At 44.0% G+C, this 25,152-nt stretch overlaps 2 protein-coding genes across 2 annotated transcripts; one reads left to right on the forward strand and one right to left on the reverse strand.

The window, feature by feature from the left end:
• Positions 1-5,321: 5,321 nt before the first annotated feature.
• Positions 5,322-6,067, forward strand: LOC141129663 (histone H1.5-like). Its single transcript, XM_073617757.1, has one exon. The coding sequence runs from the start codon at positions 5,350-5,352 to the stop codon at positions 6,016-6,018; it is 669 nt and encodes a 222-aa protein (XP_073473858.1). The 5' UTR covers positions 5,322-5,349; the 3' UTR covers positions 6,019-6,067.
• A 1,319-nt stretch (positions 6,068-7,386) lies between these two features.
• LOC141126447 (histone H3) lies at positions 7,387-7,797 on the reverse strand. Its single transcript, XM_073612387.1, has one exon. It carries the CDS (start codon positions 7,795-7,797, stop codon positions 7,387-7,389), a length of 411 nt encoding a protein of 136 aa, XP_073468488.1.
• Positions 7,798-25,152: the final 17,355 nt, after the last annotated feature.

Genomic DNA, 25,152 nt, shown 5'->3' on the forward strand with positions numbered 1-25,152 from the left:
GTGGGCCATGATCAGGGATGCATGCACTGTCCTGTCACCATTTGAGGAGGCCACGAGGATGGTGAGCAGTGACAGTGCATGCATTAGTGACACTGTCCCCCTTGTCCACCTGTTGGAGCACACACTGCATGGAATAATGGACAGGGCACTTGAGGCAGAACAGAGGCAGGAAGAGGAGGACTTTCTTAGCTCTCAAGGTCCCCTTTGTCCAGACAGTGTTCCTGCGTGCCCGCCGATTACACAGGAAGAGGAGGAGGAGGAGGAAGAGATGGATTGTGTCAGCATGGGGGTGGAGCCTGGCACTTAGCATCAGCAGCAGTCTTTAAGGGATCATTTACAGTCCCAAGAAACCCATGGAATTGTACATGGTTGGGAGGAGGTGGCTGCGGATCATGTCGTCCTTAGTGACCCAGAGGACTCCGGACCGAATGCCTCAGCAAACCTACGCTGCATGGCCTCCCTGATCCTGCAAAGCCTGCGGAAGGATCCTCGTATTTGTGGTATCAAGGAGAGGTATCAATACTGGCTGGCAACCCTCCTTGATCCACGTTACAAGGGTAAGGTTGCGGACCTTATCTTGCCATTGCAGAGGAAGCAGAGGATGAAGCATCTTTGGGAGGCCTTGCAGAAAGGTCTGTGCAACGTGTTCCCAGAGACTGGGAGGTTACAAACTCCTGTTCCTGGACAACGTGTTGCTGAGGCTTCGGTCAGTCAAAGAAGGAGCGGTGGAGAAGGTGGCCATCTGACCGATGCGTTCAGACAATTTTTTAGTCCTCAGCCCCAAGGTATGATCGGTTCCAGCAACCATCACCAGCGTCTGTTTTACATGGTGCAGGAATATCTAGGGGCAAGATCTGACTTGGACACTTTTTCCACCAAAAATCCTCTGGGTTACTGGGTCTTGAGGATGGATCACTGGCCAGAGCTTGCACAGTATGCAATTGAGCTACCGGCCTGTCCTGCATCCAGCGTTCTTTCGGTACGCATATTCAGTGCTGCTGGAGGTTTTGTAACCGATCACAGGGTGTGCCTGTCCACCGACCCGGTCGATCGACTGACCATCATAAAAATGAATCTGTCTTGGATCACCACCAGCTACCAAGCACCTGATGCTGATGTAACCCAATATATATATATATATATATATATATTTTTATTAGTCAGATCCCTTCAAGACTGCATATTCTGATGCTGAGTGACTATCCTGTTATGCTGAGTGACTATCCTCTTCCTCCTCAATGATCATGCTGATAGCTTGTAAGAATATTTTTGGTTCTGGGCGCCGCCACCAGTGGCTAAGGCCCAATTTTTCAGCCCCCGTTTAACAGGGGCGTGTAATTACAATTTTTGATGCAATACTTTGCAGCAGGGCTCGTTCCTGCGCTCCAACTAGAGTATCTGTGAGGGGTTGCAGTGTTGTGGCACCAGCATCAGTGCCTCTTCCTCCTCAATGATCATGCTGATAGCTTGTAAGAATATTTTTGGTTCTGGGCGCCGCCACCAGTGGCTAAGGGCCAAATTTTCATCCCCTGTTTAACAGAGGGTTGTAATTACAAATGTTGATGCAATATTTTACAGGAGGGCTCATTCCTAGAGTATCTGTGAGGGGTTGCAGTGTTGTGGCACCAGTGCCTAAGGCCCAATTTTTCTGCCAATTTTTTTAATATTTTGCAGCTGCCCATTTCTGCGCCCACCAAGAGTAACTGTGAGGACTTACAGTATTGTGACACCAGCACCACCGCCACCAAAGGCCCAATTTTTCTGACCCTGTTCAACAGGGGCATGTAATTACAATTCTTCATCTAATATTTCACAGAAGAGCCCGTTCCTGCGCCCACCAAGAGTAACTGTGAGGGCTTACAGTGTTGTGGCAACACCAACACCTAAGGCCGCAATTTCTGCAGAGTATATAGGGCAGGCCCCTACTTTCATACATCCAACTTACAAACGACTCCTACTTGCAAACGGAAGGAGACAACAGAAAGTGAGATGAAATCTACCCCTAGGACAGGAAATTCTCTCCTGTAAGAGTTAATATGGGAAAAACATGTTTCCTCTCCACTGATGCTTTATCACCAATCCTTGTTTAACTAAAAACCCCAAATTGTCAAAAAACATTTGTCATTGGGACAGAAAGTGAGGTAAAATCTTCTGAAGAGGTGCACAGACAGCAAAACAAATGTCACAGGGGTGATAACCCTTCCCTATGTTTACCAAAAAGTTTAAAAATAGATTTTTTTTGGCTGGAGCTACACTTTAAAAATGTACCAGTTCAAAATTACAAACAGATTCTACTTAACAACAAACCTACAGTCCCTGTCTTGTTTGCACCGCCTGCATGCTGCTGTTCAGAAGGCCTGGGGCCCCACGCCTTTCCTTTTTTTAATTTGGGTGCGGGGTTCCCCTTAATATCCATACAAGAACCCAAGGGCCTGGTAATGGACTGGGGGGGGGGGGGGGGGTGTACCCATGTCGTTTGTCTCACTGATTTTCATCCATATTACCGGGACCGGACATTACATTAAAGCCGTAAGCAGTTTTAAATGACTTTTATTCCTTTAAAAATGTCATTTTGTGCAGGGACTGTTCTAAGCACGGAAAACATGTGCCTCTTTACAGGCTTACTATAGACACCCCCCAGGTACAATATTTAAAGGAATAGTTCACTTTTTTTTTTTTTTTTTTTTCCACTTTAAGTATCATTAAAATCACTGCTCCCGAAAAAACGGCCGTTTTTAAAACTTTTTTTGCATTGATACATGTCCCCTGGGGCAGGACCCGGGTCCCCAAACCCTTTTTAGGACAATACCGTGCAAATTAGCCTTTCAAATTAGCACTTTTGATTTTGAACGTTCGAGTCCCATAGACGTCAATGGGGTTCTAACGTGCAAATTTACGGTCCATCCGAAGGTTCTGGTGCGAACCGAAACGGGGGTGTTTGGCTCATCCCTAATGGAGAGGTGTGTGGTCATTATCACATTGTTCTCCCATAGAGATCAAACTTTCTGTTATCTATATTTACAATCAGATCTCCCGATAACAATGTATGTGGGGCTCTTTGTATGGAGAGGTGGATGTCTTTATGTGTTGCATAGTGGAAATGAGCCACCCACATACCACACATCAGAGCTGTGACTTCATTCTAACCATGTACAAAATGATTCTGGATTATTCGATGGGCTTTGCTAGCCAGGTACATCTACCCCCCCCCCCCCCCCAAGGAAAAAAAAAAACAAATAACAAAAAACGTCAAGTATCTAGATGGCCGCTTGTGTTTCCAATTCACTAGATCCCCAGACATTGTTCTGGTTTAGCTACAAAAGTCTACATTGTAAAACACAATTTGGGAATTAGGAAGGAAAACATTACAACGAATCACATTGTATCTCTTCCCAGATCTCAGTACAGATGCCATGTATCTTGTCACCGCCAGGTGTCAGTGTTGCACCTTCATTTGTAATAGAGTGGGATCCATTTTTTTGTATTCCTTTTTATTGAAAATTGTCAGTGATCAGAGTAAATCTCCAGAGGGTCACTTCCAGGTCCCTCCCTGGTATAAAACAACTTACAGGATTTGAACTAAGGGGTGCCCCAGTTGGATGGACAGGTCCTCTTTATGGATATATTGGTGGTCTTTTCAGTCCCAGTGTCTCCCATCCCCCCTATGTGATAGTATTGGTCAGGTGACAGGTCCTCTTTATGGAGATATTGGTGGAGTCGTGCTAATTAGGATACAGTGGAGAAGTGCTATTCATGATATAGAGGAGCGATGCTTTTATACATACGGTGGTCCGGTGCTATTAATGATAGGAAGGAGAGGTGTGTTATATATTGAGTATAAATCAGAATAAAGTTGGGGGAGGAGGCGGACATCATGTGTAAAGTTTATGGGGATCGATCGATCTATCTATCTATCTATCTATCTATCTTTTTCCTTTTTTCCTTTCTTTACAATAATCTAGTAGTTATTTAGAATTCATATCTTGGTCTCTGGAGATTTATTGTATTATGAGATACATGTACTTTCCATGTGATTGGGATCATTGGATCAGTGAAAGTTTTTAGCGCTGTATATTTTCAGGATTAGCCGGAATTCATCCACACTAGTAGATCGGGGCTCTGGGGGATACAGAGGAGAGGAGATATTGAGGATACAGAGAAGAGATGCTATCTGGGGAAAGGAGGAGCGGACCTAACTGGGATACAGAGGGGAGATGATAATGGGGTAAAGGGGGTCTAATATTTAAATCCCTAAGTTCAATTCTTTTGGTGAATTCCCTTTACTTTTAGTTTTCTTTGGATCTGAGAGGAAGGGAACACCCTGAAATCTTGTCCTGGAGAATGTTAACAGAATAAAATACGTTTTGTGGTCAGTATGCATGTTTTTATTTTAGTAGCCTAGAAATAAATCCACCCCTCACTAACCTACAAATAGCCAATATTTACTATCAAGATTCACCTAAAGCTACACTATATTAGGATTTTCAGCAAAATTCTTGTTACTGAAATGATCTCTTGGGGGATCCAATGCTGATGGATTGACTCTTTGATCACCAAAACAATAAACTTATATTCTAGATAGAAGGATTCAAAGCAAGCATTGCACCCGCGTAGGATATATAGCTGTGTAGTAAAAGAGATCGATAAACATACTCAAAGTATCTGGATAACAATAGATGTATCATGATGACCAGATAATGATACATAGCACATCAAACATGACATTGTGTAATCAGCTGAGACATTTGTATGTATAACAATATCTGCCATCACATCACACAAGGATCTCATGTCACCGGCTGATGTTTTTGTTCCAGGCTCCTTCTACTCAGCTATAGATGAGCAGAGTTGTGTATTAGGGGGAAATGTTTCCCGATGGTCACTCTTCACTCATCTAATGTGAAGATCATTCTAGTGGGAGATGTGAGAAGATTGTTTTCTGGGTAGAATTTGTGTAGAAAACAAGATAGAAGGAAGAATGGGACACACACTCAGGAGGATGGCTGTGTTTGCAGCCCCTGTGTTCAGCCTCCTCAGCAGCTCCTGACAGCTGTAAGTGACCCCCCGATAAGTGACAGTCCAGTGAGCAGATCGGGTCCCCGATGAAGATCGGACATCGTTCTATTCCAGAATAAAATCATTTTTCTCTCTGCCCGGAAAACACAACAAGAGAGAGAAGATTCCCTATTACTGAAGTAAGAGTGGGTGGGCGTGTCTAATGTGTAACCAATAGGAGTGCAGACAGCGTGTTGTGTACCAACCAATAGAAATGACGATCGTACTGTATAAAGGCAGAGCGCTCGGATCATCGTATTATGAACGTTTTGTAAACCTTTCTGAAGAGGAATCATGACGGAGACTGAAAGCGCCCCAGCCGCCGCTCCTCCAGCGGAGCCCGCCGCCAAGAAGAAGCCGGCCAAGAAGGCGGCAGCCGGAGGAGCCAAGAAAGGCAGCAAGAAGCCGTCCGGTCCCAGCGTGTCCGAGCTCCTCGTCAAAGCCGTGGCAGCTTCCAAAGAGCGCAGCGGGGTCTCCCTATCCGCCCTCAAGAAGGTCCTGTCCGCCGGAGGATACGATGTGGACAAGAACAACAGCCGCCTCAAGATCGCCATCAGGGGGCTGGTGACTAAGGGGACCCTCGTCCAGGTCAAAGGACATGGCGCCTCCGGATCCTTCAAGATCAACAAGAAGCAGGAGGACAAGGCGGCAGGCGCCAAGAAAAGCACCAAGAAGCCATCGGCTGCGGCCAAGTCCCCCAAGAAGCCGGCCGCCAAGAAGCCAGCCAAGTCCCCCAAGAAGAAGACCACCACCAAAGCCCCCACCGCAGCCAAGAGCCCCAAGAAGGCCGCCAAGAAACCCGCAAAAAAGCCTGCAGCTGCTAAAGCCAAGAAGGTGACAAAGAGCCCCAAGAAGCCCAAAGCTGCAGCCAAGCCGAAAAAAGTCGCCAAGAGTCCGGCTAAGAAGGCGGCTAAACCCAAGACAGCAGCCAAGCCCAAGAAGGCCGCTCCAAAGAAGAAATAATCCCCGCCGGAGAGACCTCCTTTCATCTACACCCCCCAAAGGCTCTTCTCAGAGCCACCCACCTCCTCCTGACAGAGCTCTACATACACACAGCGACCAGGGGGGGCCGCATTAGAAGTCCTCCATACAGAGCAATGTGACCACCTTACCCAATCCCCTCTATAGAATAATATAGAATACAGCGGGAGATCCGATCACAGGACTCTTCACATGACATCCGTCATTGATACAAAGGATAGCTTCAGGTATTTCCCCCCCCCCCCCCAATATATATATATATATATATATATATATATACATATACACTTCTGTGGTGCGGATTGGAGACAATTTTCGCACTGGGAGATCTCCCCAGGGAGGTGGAGTAAGAATGATCAGCGACAAGATCATTGTGTTATGTGGGCAATGTACTCTTTACTAAATAAATATCCAGTTACAGATTTCCCATCCCCAGGTCTAGCGGCCCCGATATCACATTCGGAGGGAAACGGATACATTTCAGGTTCCATGTCAGAAATTTCATTGTAGGATACTATAAACGCTCTCATTGGTTGACAGATGAAGCACAGGCTGTTATGATTGGCGGAGTTGGAAATTTTAAAACTGCCCGCCATAATTTCACAGTTTTCCATTATGCAACAATTAGCCCCCCCATCCATGGGCGGTAGAGAATGGAACAAAAAAGGGAGTTCCCCGGATTTTTTCACACAATACTGGATGAATTGTTCCTTCTAGTCTCTCCATTTGTGATGGATTGATGTTGGAAATAATTGTATCAATAAATGACAATCTAACACCGCACTCAAAGATAATTCTCTTATTCTCATGAGCCCCCCATTGTACAAATATGGTCCCCCCGGCCAAACATTCATAATCCCTTCAGATAAACCATAAAGTAGAAGAAATGTTCACCGATATAAGGCGGTAGTGTTGAAATAAAATGAGAAAAGGGACTTGGCAGTTTTTTTTCCTAGTCAGCCTTCATATTTCCAGACGGGTCTCTGGAGAGATGAGAAGTGATGGATAGGGAAAGAGGGGGGCGGAGTGTCCCGGGGGGGCCTTGGCTGGACTGACAGGATTATTGTACAAGTGACTTAAGTTCTATCACAGCATGGAGCAGTCCAGAGGAAAAGATTAGAGAAAAAAAAAAAATGAGTAGTGTAAAACATAATCGGTATGTAGTGGGTGTAGATGTCTATTGAGGAAGGAGGTGGGGAGATGTGTGGATGTCTTGTACGAGTTTCCCTGTCATAGTCGGTGTGATGATGATGGAGTATATAGATCTCTTTGTATAGGAGGATGTGGTGGCTCTGAAAAGAGCCTTTGTGTTGGGATTAGTAGTAGTTCGGAGTGTGTCTCTCTCTCTCTCTATGCCCTCTCCCCGCGGATGCGGCGTGCCAGCTGGATGTCTTTGGGCATGATGGTGACCCTCTTGGCGTGGATGGCGCAGAGGTTGGTGTCCTCGAAGAGTCCGACGAGGTAAGCCTCAGAGGCCTCCTGCAGAGCCATGACGGCGGAGCTCTGGAAGCGCAGGTCGGTCTTGAAGTCCTGGGCGATCTCTCGGACGAGGCGCTGGAAGGGCAGCTTGCGGATGAGCAGCTCGGTGGATTTCTGGTAGCGGCGGATCTCTCGGAGAGCCACGGTGCCGGGCCTGTAGCGGTGAGGCTTCTTGACTCCGCCGGTGGCCGGGGCGCTCTTGCGGGCGGCTTTGGTGGCCAGCTGCTTGCGGGGAGCTTTGCCTCCGGTGGACTTACGGGCTGTCTGCTTGGTTCTTGCCATGACTGTTCAGTGCTTCGCTGATACAAGGAACGTGAGCTTATGCCGCTCTGCAGCGCTATTTATACACATCTCCAGCCCTCTGATTGGACAATGAGAGCACACTCCTCCTCCTCATTGAAAAGCGCCTTTTTTTTTTTTTTTTTTTTCAAATTGCCCGCCTAGATCTGCACGTTCTATTTTTGCAATAAATCGCTATTTTGTTTTCCCAAATCCAAAGTAAAATCTCCGCACATCACACAATACTCGGAGATCTCTGAACTCCTTCAATGTGGATTATTAATTAGAATAGAAAGTGTGAGCGGGGATTCCACACTGAGCAGCTGTTGTCTGTTCTGCCAAATACACAGCACAGGGATCAGGGGGATCCGTCCATGCTCACTTCTTATAGGTCACCGATCACGGTATACATCTGACTTATAAAGAACACTTTTCATGTCCCCTGTAATGGGGATCAGGGGGATTGTGGGGGGCTGAGGCTCTCTGCTCTCCGGACTCCATCACATCTATCGTTCCACTCTGCCACCTAGAGGTCATTCCGGGAACATCTCCGCCTTCACTGTCTTCTGTGGACAGCTCCACTATAGAACCCATAGGATGTCTGTCACTGAAATCCTCTCTATGTTATGATGACTAAATGACACAATAAAGGCGGATGGAGGAGTCCCCTGAAGTGTCCCTCGTGTGCTTTCGAGGCTGTGGCCGGGGGGGAACGTTGTTTCTCACCTGGAAGACTTTTGGGTGAGAGTGCACACCTGTACTCGGTAACAATGGTTAACATTCCCTAAAAAAAAAGCTCAAATAGGTCTCCTAATTTACAAACCGGTTGACAGCAACCCTAAACATACACAGAATCCTAAATGTTATGTTTTTGGGCAGCTAAAATATCTATAGGTACTGCTTAGAAGACACCTAGGTCGATCTAGAGCAGTGGTCCTCAACCTTGCTAGTGCTGTGACCCCTTGATAAAATTTCCCAAGTTGTGGGGACCCCAACAGTAAAATTATTTTTGTAGCGTGGGTGGTCAGCACCCAAGGCAAGACAAGTAATTTGCGCCCCTAATGGACATTCAGCGCTCCCTGAGTTCCTTCCATTCGTACAGTATTGAAACCCCTTATGGTACATTTTAGGATGTGCCACTCTTTCTCTTTGTTTCCCTTTCTTTCTCCATCCTAATTTCTTATTTTTTTTTCCCCATTCCTCTCTCTAGCCATCTTTTCTCTTATTCTTTCCCTCCCTTTTTCTTTGTTCCTCCCCCTCTTTTCCTCTCCCTTCCATGTATTCTCTATTTTTATTCCTTCTCTTACTCCTTGGTGAGGAGTGGGGGGAATGGGATGAGTGGCAGTGCTGGTGGGGAGTTCTGATCAGCCAACTTAGGTGCTCTTGATCAAGCTCATCTGCTGATCTGAGAACTGTAGGGGGCACTTTTAATGGCAACCATAATCACAGGTTACTCACTATGTCTCTGACTTTGTGGTGTCTCGTAACAGTGGCACCTATGCCAAAATCAGGAGATAGGGTCTCCTCCAGCCCCTCCTACTTCACATTCCTCACCAGTCAGCTGACCTCTAGCCTCTAGTCTCTGTCCCCCAGCCATGCCGTGAACTGAATGGGCGGCTGCGAATAGGCTAAGTGGGCGGCCACGGGCTCCAGGGACAGCCCAGCTGGGTAGCCGCAAAAAGGCTGGGAGAGCAGTGTGGGCTTCAGGAACAGCCCAGGATTCGGTGACCCCTGGCAAATTATCATTTGACCCCTGAGGGGTTCCTGACCCCCAGGTTGAGAACCACTGATCTAGAGGGTCCATGTGTATCCAAACTAAATATCTGGATACAATACAACTGATTTGCGACCATGTTGATCCCTATACTCTATACTCTAAAATCAAGGCCCATTCCTCCTTATCTGTTCATGTTGCTGTGAACTTCCCATCCAACTTTGCCCTTTCGAGGACTGGAGTGGTTGCTCAATTTTCCATACTTACTGTATTCAAACACTATACATGAACCATTTAGATTTGTTTTGTAAACCCTGTAATAAGTTGTTTTATACCAGGGACCTCAATGCCTGGAAGTGACCCTCTGGAGATTTACTGTTATCGTTGACAATCTTCAATACAAAGGAATAAAAACTATCCCCAAGTGATCAGACTAGTCCAGATGAAGGTGTAACACTGACACATTGCTTCTGTATGGAGATCTTGGAAGATCGTAATGTTTTCCCTCCTGATTCCACTTCCTAATTTACTGGGTGTAACATCATTTATCAAAAATATTTAAAACAAGAAAATGGGTATATGTTATCATTTTTTAATTAATCAAAGTTTTTTTTTTGTTTTTTTTTCCCAAGAAATTGCGTTCGGAAATGGATACAGTTCAAGTGATGACATGAAATCCTTGTGTGGATGGATGTACACTGAAGGACTGAATGGCCTTTTTGCCCCTATGATAACATGCAGCAGCTGTGCCTGCTACTATCTCATGATCAGTGTAGAAGGGATACAAGGTGATCAGAGAGCCATCATTCTGCACTGGGAGGATTGTGGAGAAATGATACAATGTATTACAAGGAATCTGTTCCGGGACTCTCGGAGATACTTTACTGCTGAGAGATAATTGGAGATTAGAGATGTTGCAATACATCGGTGTAGTGTATGGCCTAAAGGAACACACACCGGAGCATCATTGTGGGGACTTTATCCCCTTCCCGCCGACCGTACACAGATATGCGTACTCGGCTTTCCGGGGTTATACCGGGATGATGCCTGCAACTGCGGTACAGTTGTTTCGAGCGGGCGATCGGCTATCCGTATATAACAACCGATGCAGCTAAAAGCCGCTTGGCTGTTATACCGGAGGAGCGGGAGGGGACATCCCCCCTCCTGCTGCCTCCCGCCGCTCTTACCGGGCCTCCCGTGCGATCGGGAGGCCCGGTGTCCAATCGGGTGCCTCCGGCGGCTGTGGGCGGGCTGGAACGAAGCTGTCGGCGGCTTCGTTCCAGCCTTCTCAATGTAAACGCGGAAGTAACGTCTTGACGTCACTTCCCGTTTACTCGGCTGCCAATGGTGCCAAATTTAAAAAAATATACAGTATTCAGAATCGCCATTTTCGGCGATCTGAATACTTTGAAGTGTAAAGGAGGGATGGGGGGTCTTTTAGACCCCCCCATCCCTCCATAAAGAGTACCTGTCACAACCTATAAAAATACAAATAAAAATAAAACAAAATAAATAAAATACATAAAAAAAAAAAAAAAAGAAAATTTAAAGTGCCCCCGTCCCCGCGAGCTCGCGCAGCGAAGAAAACGCATATGAAAGTTGCGCACGCATATGTAAACAGTGTTCAAATCACACATGTGAGGTATCCCCGCGATCGTCAGAGCGAGAGCAATAATTCTAGCCCTAGACCTCCTCTGTAACTCTAACCTGGTAACAGTAAAAAAAAAATTTAAAGCGTCGCCTATGGAAATTCATAGCTACCATAGTTTGTCGCCATTCCACGAGTGCGTGCAATTATAAAGCGTGACATGTTTGGTATCTATTTACTCGGCGTAACATAGTCTTTCACATTATACAAAAAAATTGGGGTAACTTTACTGTTTGGATTTTTTAAAATTCATGGAAGTGTCCCTTTTCCAAAAATTTGCGTTTAAAACACCGCTGCACAAATACCGTGTGATATAAAATATTGCAACAATCTCCATTTTATTCTCTAGATTCTCTGCTAAAAATATATATATATATATATATATATATAATATTTGGGGGTTCTAAGTAATTTTCTAACAAAAAATATGGATTTTAACTTGTAAACACCAAATTTCAAAAATAGGCTTAGTCATGAAAGGGTTATATAGTAACTGGAATAGAAAAGTGCAGTGGCGGCACCCCTATTAAAATGTATAACCAGGAGGAATGACTGAAAGGGGAACAATAAATACTGCAATTTTGTCATCATTTCTTTATTCAATCCATGGATTAATTCATGGATTCATGAGCCTCGCCCATCCTCTGGAATTCCCTACCCCGATCTGTCAGACTGTCTCCAAATGTATCCACTTTTAGGCTATGTTTCCACTAGTGCGTCCCCAAAGTCGCGCGATTTTGCCACGATTTTTACCGTGATTTTACCGCAACTTTTTACCGCGATTTGAAGCAATGCCTGTATCTATGGACCTCAAGTCGCATCAAAGTGGGACCAAAGTAGTGCAGGGACTACTTTGAAGTCGCTGCGACTTGAAGTCGCACAGATATGAACGGTACTCATTGGAAATCATAGGAAACAATTTGTCATGCGACTTTTCAGTCCCAAGTCGCATGAAAAGTCGCACTAGTGGAAACAGAGCCTTAGGCAATCCCTAAAAACCTTCCTCTTCAGAGAAATCTATCCTGCCTCCATCTAACAACTGCACTATTTTCTCCATTAGCTCATCCCCCACAGCTATTACCCTTTTGTATAAGTTGACCCTCCCTCCTAGATTGTAGGCTCTAACGAGCAGGGCTCTCTGATTTCTCCTGTATTGAATTGTATTGTAATTGTACTGTCTGCCCTAATGTTGTAAAGCGCTGCGTAAACTGTCGGCGCTATATAAATCCTGTATAATAATAATAATAATAATTAATTAACCAAGAAATACGTTTGAAATATTCATTTCAGATTGTTTTGTTCTTTGATTTTACTTCAGAATACAGAATCCGCCCTGCTATAGAGATCAATAGAAAGTCTACTGTGCAAGTATTTTCTGGGCTGAAAACATAGAGAGATCTCGCAATACATTTCTTTGGAGTCCTCAAAAGAAGGCAGTATTACTGGATGAAGAAGGAAACGCCCACAGCTGTGATTGGTTCAGATTTAAAATAGCTGTTTTCAAATTTTGCCCGCCGGAATTATGTAGATCGTTACAGATATATATTCATCTCTCTTTTACCGCCAAATCCGACACCGAGGAGATGATCGGATGAGACATTTATCGGAGAAATATGATTAACACTGTCATGTCATTAGTCCGGAATGATTAGGAAAGGAATCTGTTTGTTACTGAACCATGAGAAAACACTTCTATATGTTCTCAGAACCCAGGATCTCACCACTGCTACACACAGAATATGATGTTCATGTCACTGACTGATATTATTTTTTTTTTATTTCTTTCTGGACATTTATCAGTTAAGATCGTCCTCATATCACAACCTGGATATGTCTAAAAAGAAATGTGCAATTCATGTTAGTAACCATGACACAGATACACATGTACAATGAATGAATAAAGTAAATATTTCATGTCTGAAGAACCAGATCGGGTTCCCCCTCGGTAACATGCAATCTGCCACATATTTACAAGGTTCTAAGAATGTGAAATTCTCTGCAGAAAACCAACGTTCTGTGGCCCCGCCCCTTTTCCATTAGTCTCCTATCAGGTCCGCTCAGGCTTAAAACAGGGGGAAAAACAAGGGCTTATCTTTATATAGTTTTCCTTTTCAGAGTACTATTTTATAAATATGACATTATTATTAACAATAGTATCTGGTGATTGTGGTTTCTGTTATCAGGAGTCCGAAAATGTATATTTTCGGTATAATCTCTGAAGAATACCTAGAAAATCATTAAGAAGCAAGAATAGATTTCACATCTCTAGATGGATTTCTCTTGCCATCATTTTCAAAACAGCAGAATGTGTAGGAGCCTTACAAATGGAAAAACAAACCTATTCTGTGTAATGAATGGGTGTGACTCCGCCTTTTCTCAGGATGGTTTCCATCAGGTCCGCACAGACTCTATAAAAGGAGGGCGGGCAATCAGTCAATTTCAGTTCTTCTGAGTAACAGAGAAGAGTCGCCATGTCTGGTCGCGGTAAAGGAGGGAAGGGTCTGGGGAAAGGAGGCGCTAAGCGGCACAGGAAGGTGCTCCGGGACAACATCCAGGGCATCACCAAACCCGCCATCCGACGTTTGGCCCGCAGAGGGGGTGTCAAGCGCATCTCCGGACTCATCTATGAGGAGACCCGCGGAGTGCTCAAAGTCTTCCTGGAGAATGTCATCCGCGATGCCGTCACCTACACCGAGCACGCCAAGAGGAAGACCGTCACCGCCATGGATGTCGTCTATGCTCTCAAACGCCAGGGCCGCACTCTCTACGGATTCGGAGGCTAAACCCTCATAGACCCCCTACTACCCACTTCATCTACACAAAGGCCCTTCTCAGGGCCACCCACCTTCTCATCCAAAGGGCTGTCTATAGATTTCTCCTGTAATGATACATGTTTGCTGTGTGTGAAAGGAAGTTCCTTTTAGCTAAACATACACCATGCAATCCGATGATTTCCTTTAGATGTAACAACAGATCTGTCTTACAATATCGTTATGTCACTTTTATATTTCAGGTAGGTTGTTCACCAATTAACACCACTTTCCTTAGTCGATACAAACGGATTGGTGTTGTCTGTGGTTCTCATCTTTTACACATTTGTCACTCGGAGTTGTTATTGGGACCCCCCCCCCCCATGTCTGTATAAAAGGCTGAGGGGGTATGTAAAGGGGCGGGGCCGCGACAATGTATTCTGCAGACAATGTCACTTATTAGAATCTGAACAGGAAACCGACCTGATTTATCAGACCTGAAAAATGTGTTTTGTGAAATGATTGTACATATTTATCTGGCGGTGTCCTGATTACTGCCAGTCACCTGACATTTCTCTATAGACAGATTCGGGGTGTGATATGAGGACAATCTGTCACCGCTACATGTAAGAGAAGAAATATCGGTCAGTGACGTATGTCATTATGAATGCTTTATTTTCCGTCATAAAGGAAGATAAACGTTGTGTGTGTAGTAGTGGATTCCGAGGATTTGGAATAAAATAAAACATATATAAATGTTTGATTTAGTATTTAATCAGAAGTCATTCCCGTCTAACCGAAATTAAAATGTCGGATCTGGCGGTAGAAAAGGGGTGATTTTTTGTCTGTGATCTTCACAATTCTGGCGGGCAAAATTTGAGCTCTTTGCCCCACAACCAGTAGTTTTTTTTTTTTTTGGTAAAACGAATATTTCCTTGTGGGGTGTGAAGAAGGGGATGAGATCTGTGGGCTCCTTTCCAGTTGGGAGAATGATCTGTGATCATCAGAACTACTAGAAAGGATGGAGGAGAATGAAGTCCCTGTAATGAGATCACATTACTATATCAAATATTTCACCATTATCTTATTACGGACACATTGTTCTCCCGTCCGGATCACATCTTATTATCAACATGTAAAAGAAAATCATTTTCGGTTGTCTAATTTTTACAATCAGATCCCCCGATAACAATGTATGTGTGTCTTTGTATGGAGAGGTATAATGGGGCCGAATCTTCCTACTTTAAGAAGTGTGAAGAATATAACGTGTTTGCTTTTAGGGTGAACTATGAATCACACATCGGAGAATAGGAAACAAAACAATGTATGTCGGGCTCTTTGTATGGAGAGGTGGGTGGCTCTGAAAAGAGCCGTTGTGTTGGGTAATAGAGGTGGAGGAATTGTCGGGGATGATTACTTGGATTTGGCGGCCTTGTGGCTCTCGGTCTTCTTGGGCAGCAGCACGGCCTGGATGTTGGGCAGGACTCCTCCCTGGGCGATGGTGACTCCGCCCAGCAGCTTGTTGAGCTCCTCGTCGTTGCGGACAGCCAGCTGGAGGTGTCGGGGGATGATGCGGGTCTTCTTGTTGTCGCGGGCGGCGTTGCCGGCCAGCTCCAGGATCTCAGCCGTCAGATACTCGAGCACGGCGGCCAGATAGACGGGAGCTCCGGCCCCGACCCGCTCGGCATAGTTGCCCTTCCTGAGCAGGCGGTGAACACGACCGACTGGGAACTGCAGACCAGCCCGGGATGATCGGGTCTTGGCCTTAGCCCGAACCTTGCCTCCTTGTTTGCCGCGTCCTGACATTATCACCGAATGATCGAAACTAGAGAATGTCACCCCACAGCCACTCCCCTTTCTTTTATACACTCAGTGCTCTGACGTCACATGCTGTGATTGGTCCTGTTTCAATCCAGCCAATACTGTCCTGACTTGTCTCTAAACCAATCTGTAAAGGAGAAAAGAAAGCATGACGTCACTCCCCATCACATGATTGAATCCTCCAATAGAAGAGTGATTAGGGATGAGGCTCATTTGCATAGGACGCCTATATAAGCAGCACATGAGGGCGGCTCCAGCACATTTTCCCTTCACAGAGCGGAGAAGATATCGTTAACCCTTATCATGCCTGAACCAGCCAAGTCAGCCCCGGCGCCCAAGAAGGGCTCCAAGAAAGCCGTGACCAAGAGCCAGAAGAAGGACGGCAAGAAGCGGAGGAAGAGCAGGAAGGAGAGTTATGCCATCTACGTGTACAAGGTGCTCAAGCAGGTGCACCCCGACACCGGCATCTCGTCCAAGGCCATGGGCATCATGAACTCCTTCGTCAATGACATCTTCGAGCGCATCGCCGGCGAAGCTTCCCGCCTGGCTCATTACAACAAGCGCCGCACCATCACCTCCCGGGAGATCCAGACCGCCGTCCGCCTCCTCCTGCCCGGAGAGCTGGCCAAGCACGCCGTCTCCGAGGGCACCAAGGCCGTCACCAAGTACACCAGCGCCAAGTAATCCCCCCATCATCATCATCATTACCCCAACACAAGACACAAAGGCTCTTCTAAGAGCCACCCACCATTTCCATCAATGAGCTGTCATCACATTTTATCACAATTCTTAACCCGTTATCAATGAAGAAATAACAGATTATCTATACAATGAGGTTTGTACAATCTGATGGCAAGTTATTGATTTGAGGATGTATTATAGTGAGAATAAATCCATCCGAATATCAGCTAGTTTATTACATTCCCTTTATTTGAGAATTCTTCACGTATTTCCATTTAGACCCATCCATTCTAGTCGGCTAGTGGGAACAAACCATCCAATCACATTGTAGATCTTCCCACATCCCCGTACAGAAGACATGCAGTTTTATAACCACTAGGTGTCAGTGTTGCTCCTCAGACAATACATGGGAGCTTTTTACCGTAATCTGAAAGTGGACTTTTCTGTATACAAGGATTACACATATATAATGTCTTGTATACATCATTTTTGACCTACACTTCCGATCTTTTCATTTTATAATATATTTCTGGTGAATATTTTATCATTTGGTAGTAAGGAAAACTGATAGAAAGGAGCCTCGGCCATCCAATATTCTGCAGAGAATTTCATTTACTTTGTAACTAGAAACCAGCAAAATGTTATCCATGTTTCTAAGAGGGGACAGATCTGATTCTTCAGACATGAAATATTTGTTTTATTCATTCATTGTACAAATGTCAATGTCATGATTTCTGCCAGTCCTTTCATCTTTTTATTTATTATTCTAGTTTTACTATATGGGGGGAAATCTGTAACTGGTACATATCTGATAGAGGTCAGTTCCATGATCCTATACAGATCTAATGATGAAACGTGGAATACTTGATTTCCCATCATCATATAGAAAGGTAGAGATCTATGAGAGAAGTCATCTCACTATCATGTTCTGCATTCGGAGGACTTGAAATAAAAGAGAACATATAGAAATGTTTTACATTATTCAGTGATCTTCAGAATCCATTTGTATTCATTTCAGTCATAAAGCATTGTTCATATTTCTTGGATAAATGTCTCATCTGATGATCTCAGTGTCGGATTTGGCGGTATAATAGGGGCTGATTATTTGTCTGTAACGTTCTTCACTATTCAAGCGGGAAAATTTGAAACCAGGAATTTGAAATCTGAGCCAATCAGAGCAGTGGGAGTTTAATAATCCTAATAAGAAGGATCTTTAGATGAGGAGCAGGTCGGTCAGATTGGGAGGGGGATGAATAAACCTTCCTTCTATTCCCATCCTGATTCTCTATGGATTGCGGAGATCATCTCCACTTTCTGGCTGTATACATTCTTCTATTCATCGCCTTGTACTGCACACACCCCCCAGTGTTCTACCAGAAATCACCACAAGGTGGCAGAGCTGAATAAACACTTATGCCGCACTCACACATTGTTACAATCAAAGATCTCCCACAATCTCCCGCCTTACATTGTTAATTTATCTGAAAAGACAAGTTAAAAAAATCGTGGTGTTCTTAAACCACAACACAATGGAGGAAAGAAGCAAGAAAACGAAACATTGTATCTACTCTATCAGCCCAGTCAAATCTTTGTCTATTTGTATCTATTTCAATCATCAACAGCAGATCAATGTACAAAGATAAAGCCCTAAGCTGCCTGATAGGTAAATGACACAAATAAACACAAAGTATCAGCTACATACAAATCTGATGACAAGATCACCTCGGACAGCACACAGTCCTTTATAGAAAGTAGAGGTAGAACATTGTCCCTAGGGCATTGGACATTTTTATCACCTTTACTAATATCTACATATTTATAGGTGAACTTACACATGATCGCCAATCCTGGAAACCATTTTATTCCCATCATTCCCCCATTGTCTGAAAGCTTTTATAATTGTATTATCATCATTAGGGGGATTAAAAACGTAAAGTGTTAGTGTTAAAAAGAGGTTCAATTGAGTAAAAAAAAAAAAAAAACAACAAGATGTGCATATTGCAATCAAAGTGAATGTTCAGCCCAAACGTTTTTTTTTTTTTTTTTGTTTTGTTTTGTTTTTTGTTTTTGTTTTTTTTTTTTTTTAACCACTTAAGGACCAAGCCTCTTTTTGAGATTTGTTGTTTACAAGTTAAAAACATAATTTATTTTTTGTTTGCTAGAAAATTACTTAGAAAAAAATGTATAATGTTTGGGGGTTCTAACTCCCTAGAGAATAAAATGGCGGCCATTGCAATACTTTCTGTCACACTGTATTTGTGCAGCGGTCTTACAAGTGCACTTTTTAAAAATAAAAAATACACTTTTTTTAATTAAAAAATAAGAAAAAAAATAAAGTAAAGTTAGCCCATTTTTTTTTTTTTTTAATATTGTAAAAGATAATGTTACGCTGAGTAAATTGATACCCAACATGTCATGCTTAAATATTGTGCCCGCTCGTGGAATGGCGACAAACTTTTACCCTTAAAAATCTTCATAGGTGATGTTTAAAAAATTCTACAGGTTGCATGTTTTAAGAGGAGATACCTCACATGTGTCGTTTGAACACTGTTTTCATATGTGGGTGCTACTCATGTATGAGTTTGCTTTTGCACGCAAGCTCATCGGGACTGGGCATGTTTTATTTATTTATTTATTATTTATTTTACCTTAAAGACCCCTTGTAATAGAAAAAAGCATGACAGGGCCTCTTAAATATCAGACCTCCGATCTCATATTTAGACTAAAATGCACTTAAAAAAAAAAAAAAAAAATTGTAATAAAAAAAAAAAAAAGCCATTTAAGTGCTGTGGGCGGAAGTGACGTTTTGGCCCCTCTCGATAAAAGTGAGCTTGTGGCGAATTTGCCGCAGAGACCACTTTTATCTTGTAGTGGAGGGCCCGCTGAAGATGGGGACACTGGGGTTATGGCAGCTAACTGTTGCCATAACAACGATATCCTCCTTCAAACAGCCGCTGTATAACAAGGACGGGCAGCCCGTAAGTGGTTAAAGTTTTGTATTACCAAGAGGAAAGGTTACAACCTCTGTCAGGCTTTTACTACTTCAAAACATTCCATATAGAGGTGTGGGGCTTCAGTGGTAAACTTGCAAACCACAATGTGTGCACCCCATACACTCTGCAATCTGATTTCCTCCACTAGCAATTACATAGAGCATCAGGTGCTTGGTAGCTGGTGATCCAAGACTGATTCATTTTTATGAAGGTGAGCCGATCAACCAAGTCTGTGGACAGGCACACTCTGTGATCGGTTACAAAGCCTCCAGCAGCACTGAATGTGCGTTCAGATAGAACGCTGGATGCAGGAAAGGCCAGTAGCTCAATTGCATACATTGCAAGCTCTGGCCAGTGATCCATCCTCAAGGCCCAATAACTTTTTCCCATTTTTAGGTCTTTAATCGACAGCATGAGTTCAGAGGAATCGATGGGACTTTCAAGTTGAGTAATATCCTTTGCCCTGAGGGAAGGGAGGCCTAAATCCCTCAGAAATTATTTTTTTTTTTTTTTCAATAGTTTTTATTGAAAAGTTTCTCATTTTCATAGGTTACATGTTATGCATCATAAAGTACATGGGTATACAGTTGTAAGTGCAATGACATGCTGTACAGATGATAGCAAGAGCTGGGTGACCAATCATGCAACTGTAGATATTGAGAGAGTTTAGTTCAAGGTAACTAATGTTAACTAACAGCATGTAACAAAGGTATTCTTATGAAATTCTAAAGGTGATAACCTGTGGGGGAGGGATGGGAAGGGGGATGGGAGAGAGGGAGGGGAAGAGGGAGGGGGGACAGGTGAAGTAGGGGGGAAGGGGAGGGAAGGAGGGGGGAGGAGAGCAGTAATGGTGAAGTATCTATCAAGGTAAGACTGTTACCGGTTATTGTTTTGTAGCGTGCCATTTGTACCAAGGGTTCCAAAGGTCTAGTGTTTTAGAGTGGTGTTGTGACCCTCGTAATAGAAGTGTTTCATATGTGTAGTGTGTATGAACTAATTTAACTACTTCCGCTATTGGGGGAATGGTGTGTGATTTCCAGTTTCTTGTTAGAAGGAGTTTAGTTGCTAGGAGGATGTGTACAGTCACCTGTCTGAGATGTGTGGGTAGCTCATCAATGTTCAGGTTGAGGATCGCTAACTGTGGAGTGAGAGTGATGGGAAGATGGAGAACTTCTCGTAACATGTTTTGTATCTCAAGCCATAACTGTTGTAAGTGAGGGCATGTCCAGAGGATGTGAAGGAGGGTGCCAGTTTGACCGCAGCCACGCCAGCAGTCATGTGAAGCGTGGATATTAAATTTGGCAAGTCTTTGCGGGGTTAGGTACCATCTCATTAATGTTTTTTGTGTCAATTCCCATAGAGATGTACAGGAAGTTGCCTTATATACTGAGTTGATTGCTATTAGCCATTGGTGATCAGTGAATTGTAGGTTTAGGTCTTTCTCCCAGTCTAGGAGTGGTTTGGATTTGAAAAATGTGTTTTTTTCCTGCAGAAGTAAATAAATGAGGGAGACTCCCTTGGGCTTGGCGTTGTCAGAGAAGAAGAATTCCCATAGTTTCATGGGCAGTGCTCCTTCTAGGGATGGGTAGGTTGTGAGGCATTTTTTTAATCTATAGTATGTTAAGAAGTCTTTAGTGGGTGCATTGTATTCTTTTTGGACCTGTGGGTAGGATTTAGTGGACGTGATGTTGCGGAGGTCTTGTGTGTACTTAATCTTATCAGAGAGCCATTGTGGGAAGGATAAATCTGGGGTCAGGTGTTTTAAGGTATTGATAGGAATTAGAAGGGGTTTGGTCGGGAGGAGTGACCATCTGGTGTGGTGTAGGGTTCTCCAGGCTTTGATGGTAGCTTGGATAGGAGGGGAGTACTGTAATAAGGAGTGGTTGTTCACAGGGGTACTGAATAGCCAATCGGTGAGGTTGGGGCCCGGTGTTTCGTTGTTTTCTATGGCGCTCCACAGGGTGGTTGGTGTAGGTTGAAACCAATCTCTGAGTTGAGATAATATAGTGGCTAGATAATAATCTTTTATATCAATGTGTCCCATACCACCTTTAGATCTGTGTTTTATGAGTTTAGAGTGACTGCATCTAGCCTTCTTTCCTTGCCAAATAAATTGGCTCAGGATAGATTGGAGGGGGTTGAGGTATGTTGTTGAGAGTGGGATAGGTAGTGTGCGAAAAATGTATAGGAGTTTAGGGAGGGCCATCATTTTGAATGCTGCTAGGCGTCCTGTCCAAGTGAGTTCGAATTTAGAAATTTTTGTTGTTTCCTTAATGAGCATTTGCCTAGCTTCTACATAGTTATGAGTAAATAGACCTTTTGTGGATTTCGTCAGAGTTATTCCTAAATATTTTATTCCATGATCGGCCCATGGGTAAGGATATTCAGACATCAGGATGTTGCTGGTTACCGCATCTAAACCTAGATCTAGTATGAAGGATTTGTGTTCGTTAACCTTATAATACGAAACATCGCTAAATTTTTTCAACAGCATTTGTACCGAAGCCAGGGAGGAGCGAGGGTTTGTGATCATTAATATAACGTCATCAGCAAATAAATTGATTTTGTGTTCCGTATCCCCTATCCTAAAACCTGTTATCTTACAAGATTGTCTGACATGTTCTGCTAAGGGTTCCATTATTAAGTTGAAAATGATTGGTGAGAGCGGGCAGCCTTGACGGGTGCCGTTTGTGATGGAAAATGGTTTGGAAAGCATTTCTGATGTGTACACCCGAGCAGATGGTGCAGAGTAGAGTGCCATTATGGCAGTTAATATAGGACCCTGAAATCCAAATTTGCTTAAAGTAGCCTGTAGGTACTTCCAATGTACTCTATCGAACGCCTTCTCTGCGTCCAGAGATAGGAGCAGAGAAGGCGTTCGAGTCAACTCGGCATTATGAATGATGTTGACAATCCTGCGAGTTGCATCGGATGTCTGTCTGCCCTTAGTGAAGCCTGATTGATCTTTATGGATCAGTAGTGGCATTAAGTTGAATAATCTATTGGCTATTAGTTTAGCGTAAATTTTTGTGTCTAGGTTAAGAAGAGAGATGGGTCTAAAATTTTGTGCGTGGGTGGGTTCCTTACCTGGCTTCGGTATAGTGACGATCAGAGCATTGAGCATTTCAGGAGGGAGAGAGGAGGATGAGGCAGCGTCATTGAATACTAAAGACATATATGGTGCTAGAATTGTACTGAATTTTTTGTAGTATTCGCCTGTAAGGCCGTCAGGTCCCGGTGATTTGTTAGGGGGTAAGGTTGTAATTATGGTGCATATTTCTGAGTCCGTGAATGGGGTGTTCAGTGCGGATAATTGGTCTGCAGTCAGTTTGGGAAGTTTGATTTCTTGTAGAAATGATTCTATGTCTTGTAGGGAAGGTTGTTTGACTGAGATATCGTCTTTCAGATTGTATAGTGTGTTATAATAGTGGCTGAATGCGTCTGCAATGGATTGTGGGTCAGTAAGTTTTTGTTTGGTAGCAGGATGGAATAGATGTGTTATTTTTGTTTTTGAGTAGTGACCTTTTAGTCTATTAGCCATAGTTTTTCCGGCCTTATTGCCAGTGGAGTAGTGTTTCGCTCTAAAGTATGTATGTGCTTTCTCAAAGGTTTGTAAGAGGTGGGATCGTAATTCTTGTCTGAGTGTGTCTAACTGTTTTTTGAGTGTTGGGTTAGGTGAAGATTGGTTTTGGGTTTCTAGAGTTTTGATGTTAGAAGTCAGTGAATTTAGACGCTGTGATCTCATCCTCCTCTCTCTGGCTCCAATTTGTATAAGAATCCCTCTTATGAATGCTTTATGGGCATTCCAGAGTATGGAGTTGTCTTGTACAGAGCCTGAGTTGGAGTTGAAGTATTCTTCTAGGCAGGTCCTGATGTGGGTCACGTGGGTAGGTGAATTAAGGATTGCGGCATTCGCTCTCCAGAGCCGAGTTTGGGAGATTGTTGGGGATTCTTCTAGGGTGATAGAGACTGGCGCGTGGTCAGACCATGTGATGGTGTCTATAGCTGATGAGGAGATTTTGGGTAGTGTCCATTTGTCTACCAGGAAGTAGTCTATTCTCGAGTAAGAATTATGCCGGGGTGAGAAATAAGAGTAGTCCCTTTCTGTGGTGTGGTGACATCTCCATACGTCATATAGGTCATTGGATCTGATGAGTGATCCCATTGGGGAGGGTAGTCTGTGCGAATCAGTGGAGGAGTCTACGGAGTTGTCTGGTACTATGTTGAAGTCTCCGCATATTATTAGGTGACCTTGTTTGAAGCGGTGAATTTTTTTCATCAGTTTGGTGAGAAAATGGATTTGTTTCCGATTAGGGGCGTAGATTGTGACGATGGTGTATCTGGTGGTGTCCAGAGTGCAATCTAAAGCTAGATATCTGCCTTCCGTGTCTATAAGACTGTTGTGAAGAGTGAAGGAGCAAGAGTTCTTGATGGCTATCATGACCCCTCTCTTCTTTTCTGGACCGGATGCTTTGAATATGTGCGTAAAATTTGTGTTGGTACAGAGGGGCTCCGCAGAGGATTTAAAGTGAGTTTCTTGAACACAAAGGACTTCACAGTGGGCATCTTGGGCGGTGCGCCACAGAGAAGCTCTTTTGGATGGGTGGTTTAGGCCCTTCACATTCAGTGACAAGAATTTGGGCATTATGGTATTGATGTGGAGGATGTGTATATTCCGTCAGTACTTACAGTTCTTTGTGTTGTCAGCGTAGTAGCTGTGAGATCCTTGGTACTTGTTGATGAGGTCGATCAGACTGGATGGTGGGTTGAAGATGATCGAATTCTGAGGAACTGAGGCTCTCCGAGAGGGAACGGGTCTCAGACAAAAAAGGAGATAAGAGAAACAGTTAGTAGGTCTGGTAGGGTGAAGGAGGAAGGGTCGGCAGTAATCTGGAGGACTGCCGGTCAATGTGAGGGTAAAGTTCGTGAACTATCTGCAAGGAGCAGGCACCGGATCGGAGTGCGAATGATGATTTAAGAACATCACTACCTGGTGTTCAGGTGTTGAAGTTAGCATGCGTTCCTTTAGCGTGGGCTTGGGGGTTTCCTGGATGGGACGGCTGGGTTGGCTGGTCTACTTCAGGGATGATGCCCCAGATCCGGAGCAGCTTTATGCCTTCTTCCACTGTGTGGATGTTGTGCCGTGCCCCATTTTTGGTGACTACTAGCTTGGTTGGAAATCCCCATTGAAATGGAATTTTGTGGTTGTGAAGCGGTTTTGTAATGGTCGACGTTGTTGGCGGGTAAATTGGGAGATATCAGGAAAGAGTTGTAGCTTGGAGTATGGGGCTGGTAGTTGTCCCAGGCGTCTGGATTGTGCCAGCAGCATATCTTTGGCATGAAAGAAGTGTATTCTCATCAAGGTGTCTCTGGGGACTTCTGAGGGTAGGTGTGGCGGCTTTGGCAATCGATGGATTCGATCGATTATGGTTTCTATCGGTGGTAAGTCAGGCAGGAGTGTGGAAATGAGTTTCCTCGCATATGTATTCAGGTCAGCTGGGAGGATGTTTTCAGGGATGCCTCTAATCTTAACATTGTTGCGTCTCGAACGGTCTTCGAGATCCGCCATTTTGGCTCTGACCCAGTGGTGTTCATCGCGGGTATGATCGTGGGCATCCACTAAATCGTTAACCGTTTCAGTCATGATAGACATCTGCTTTTCAATTTGGCCTTTCTTTTTGCCTGTGTGTACCATTTCTGATTTAAAGGCAGTGAACATGGAGGATATGTCATTGTGGAGGGAGCTATGGA

This window comes from Aquarana catesbeiana, linkage group LG02 (assembly GCF_042186555.1).
Source record: "Aquarana catesbeiana isolate 2022-GZ linkage group LG02, ASM4218655v1, whole genome shotgun sequence".
In the NCBI taxonomy this organism is placed as follows: domain Eukaryota; kingdom Metazoa; phylum Chordata; class Amphibia; order Anura; family Ranidae; genus Aquarana; species Aquarana catesbeiana.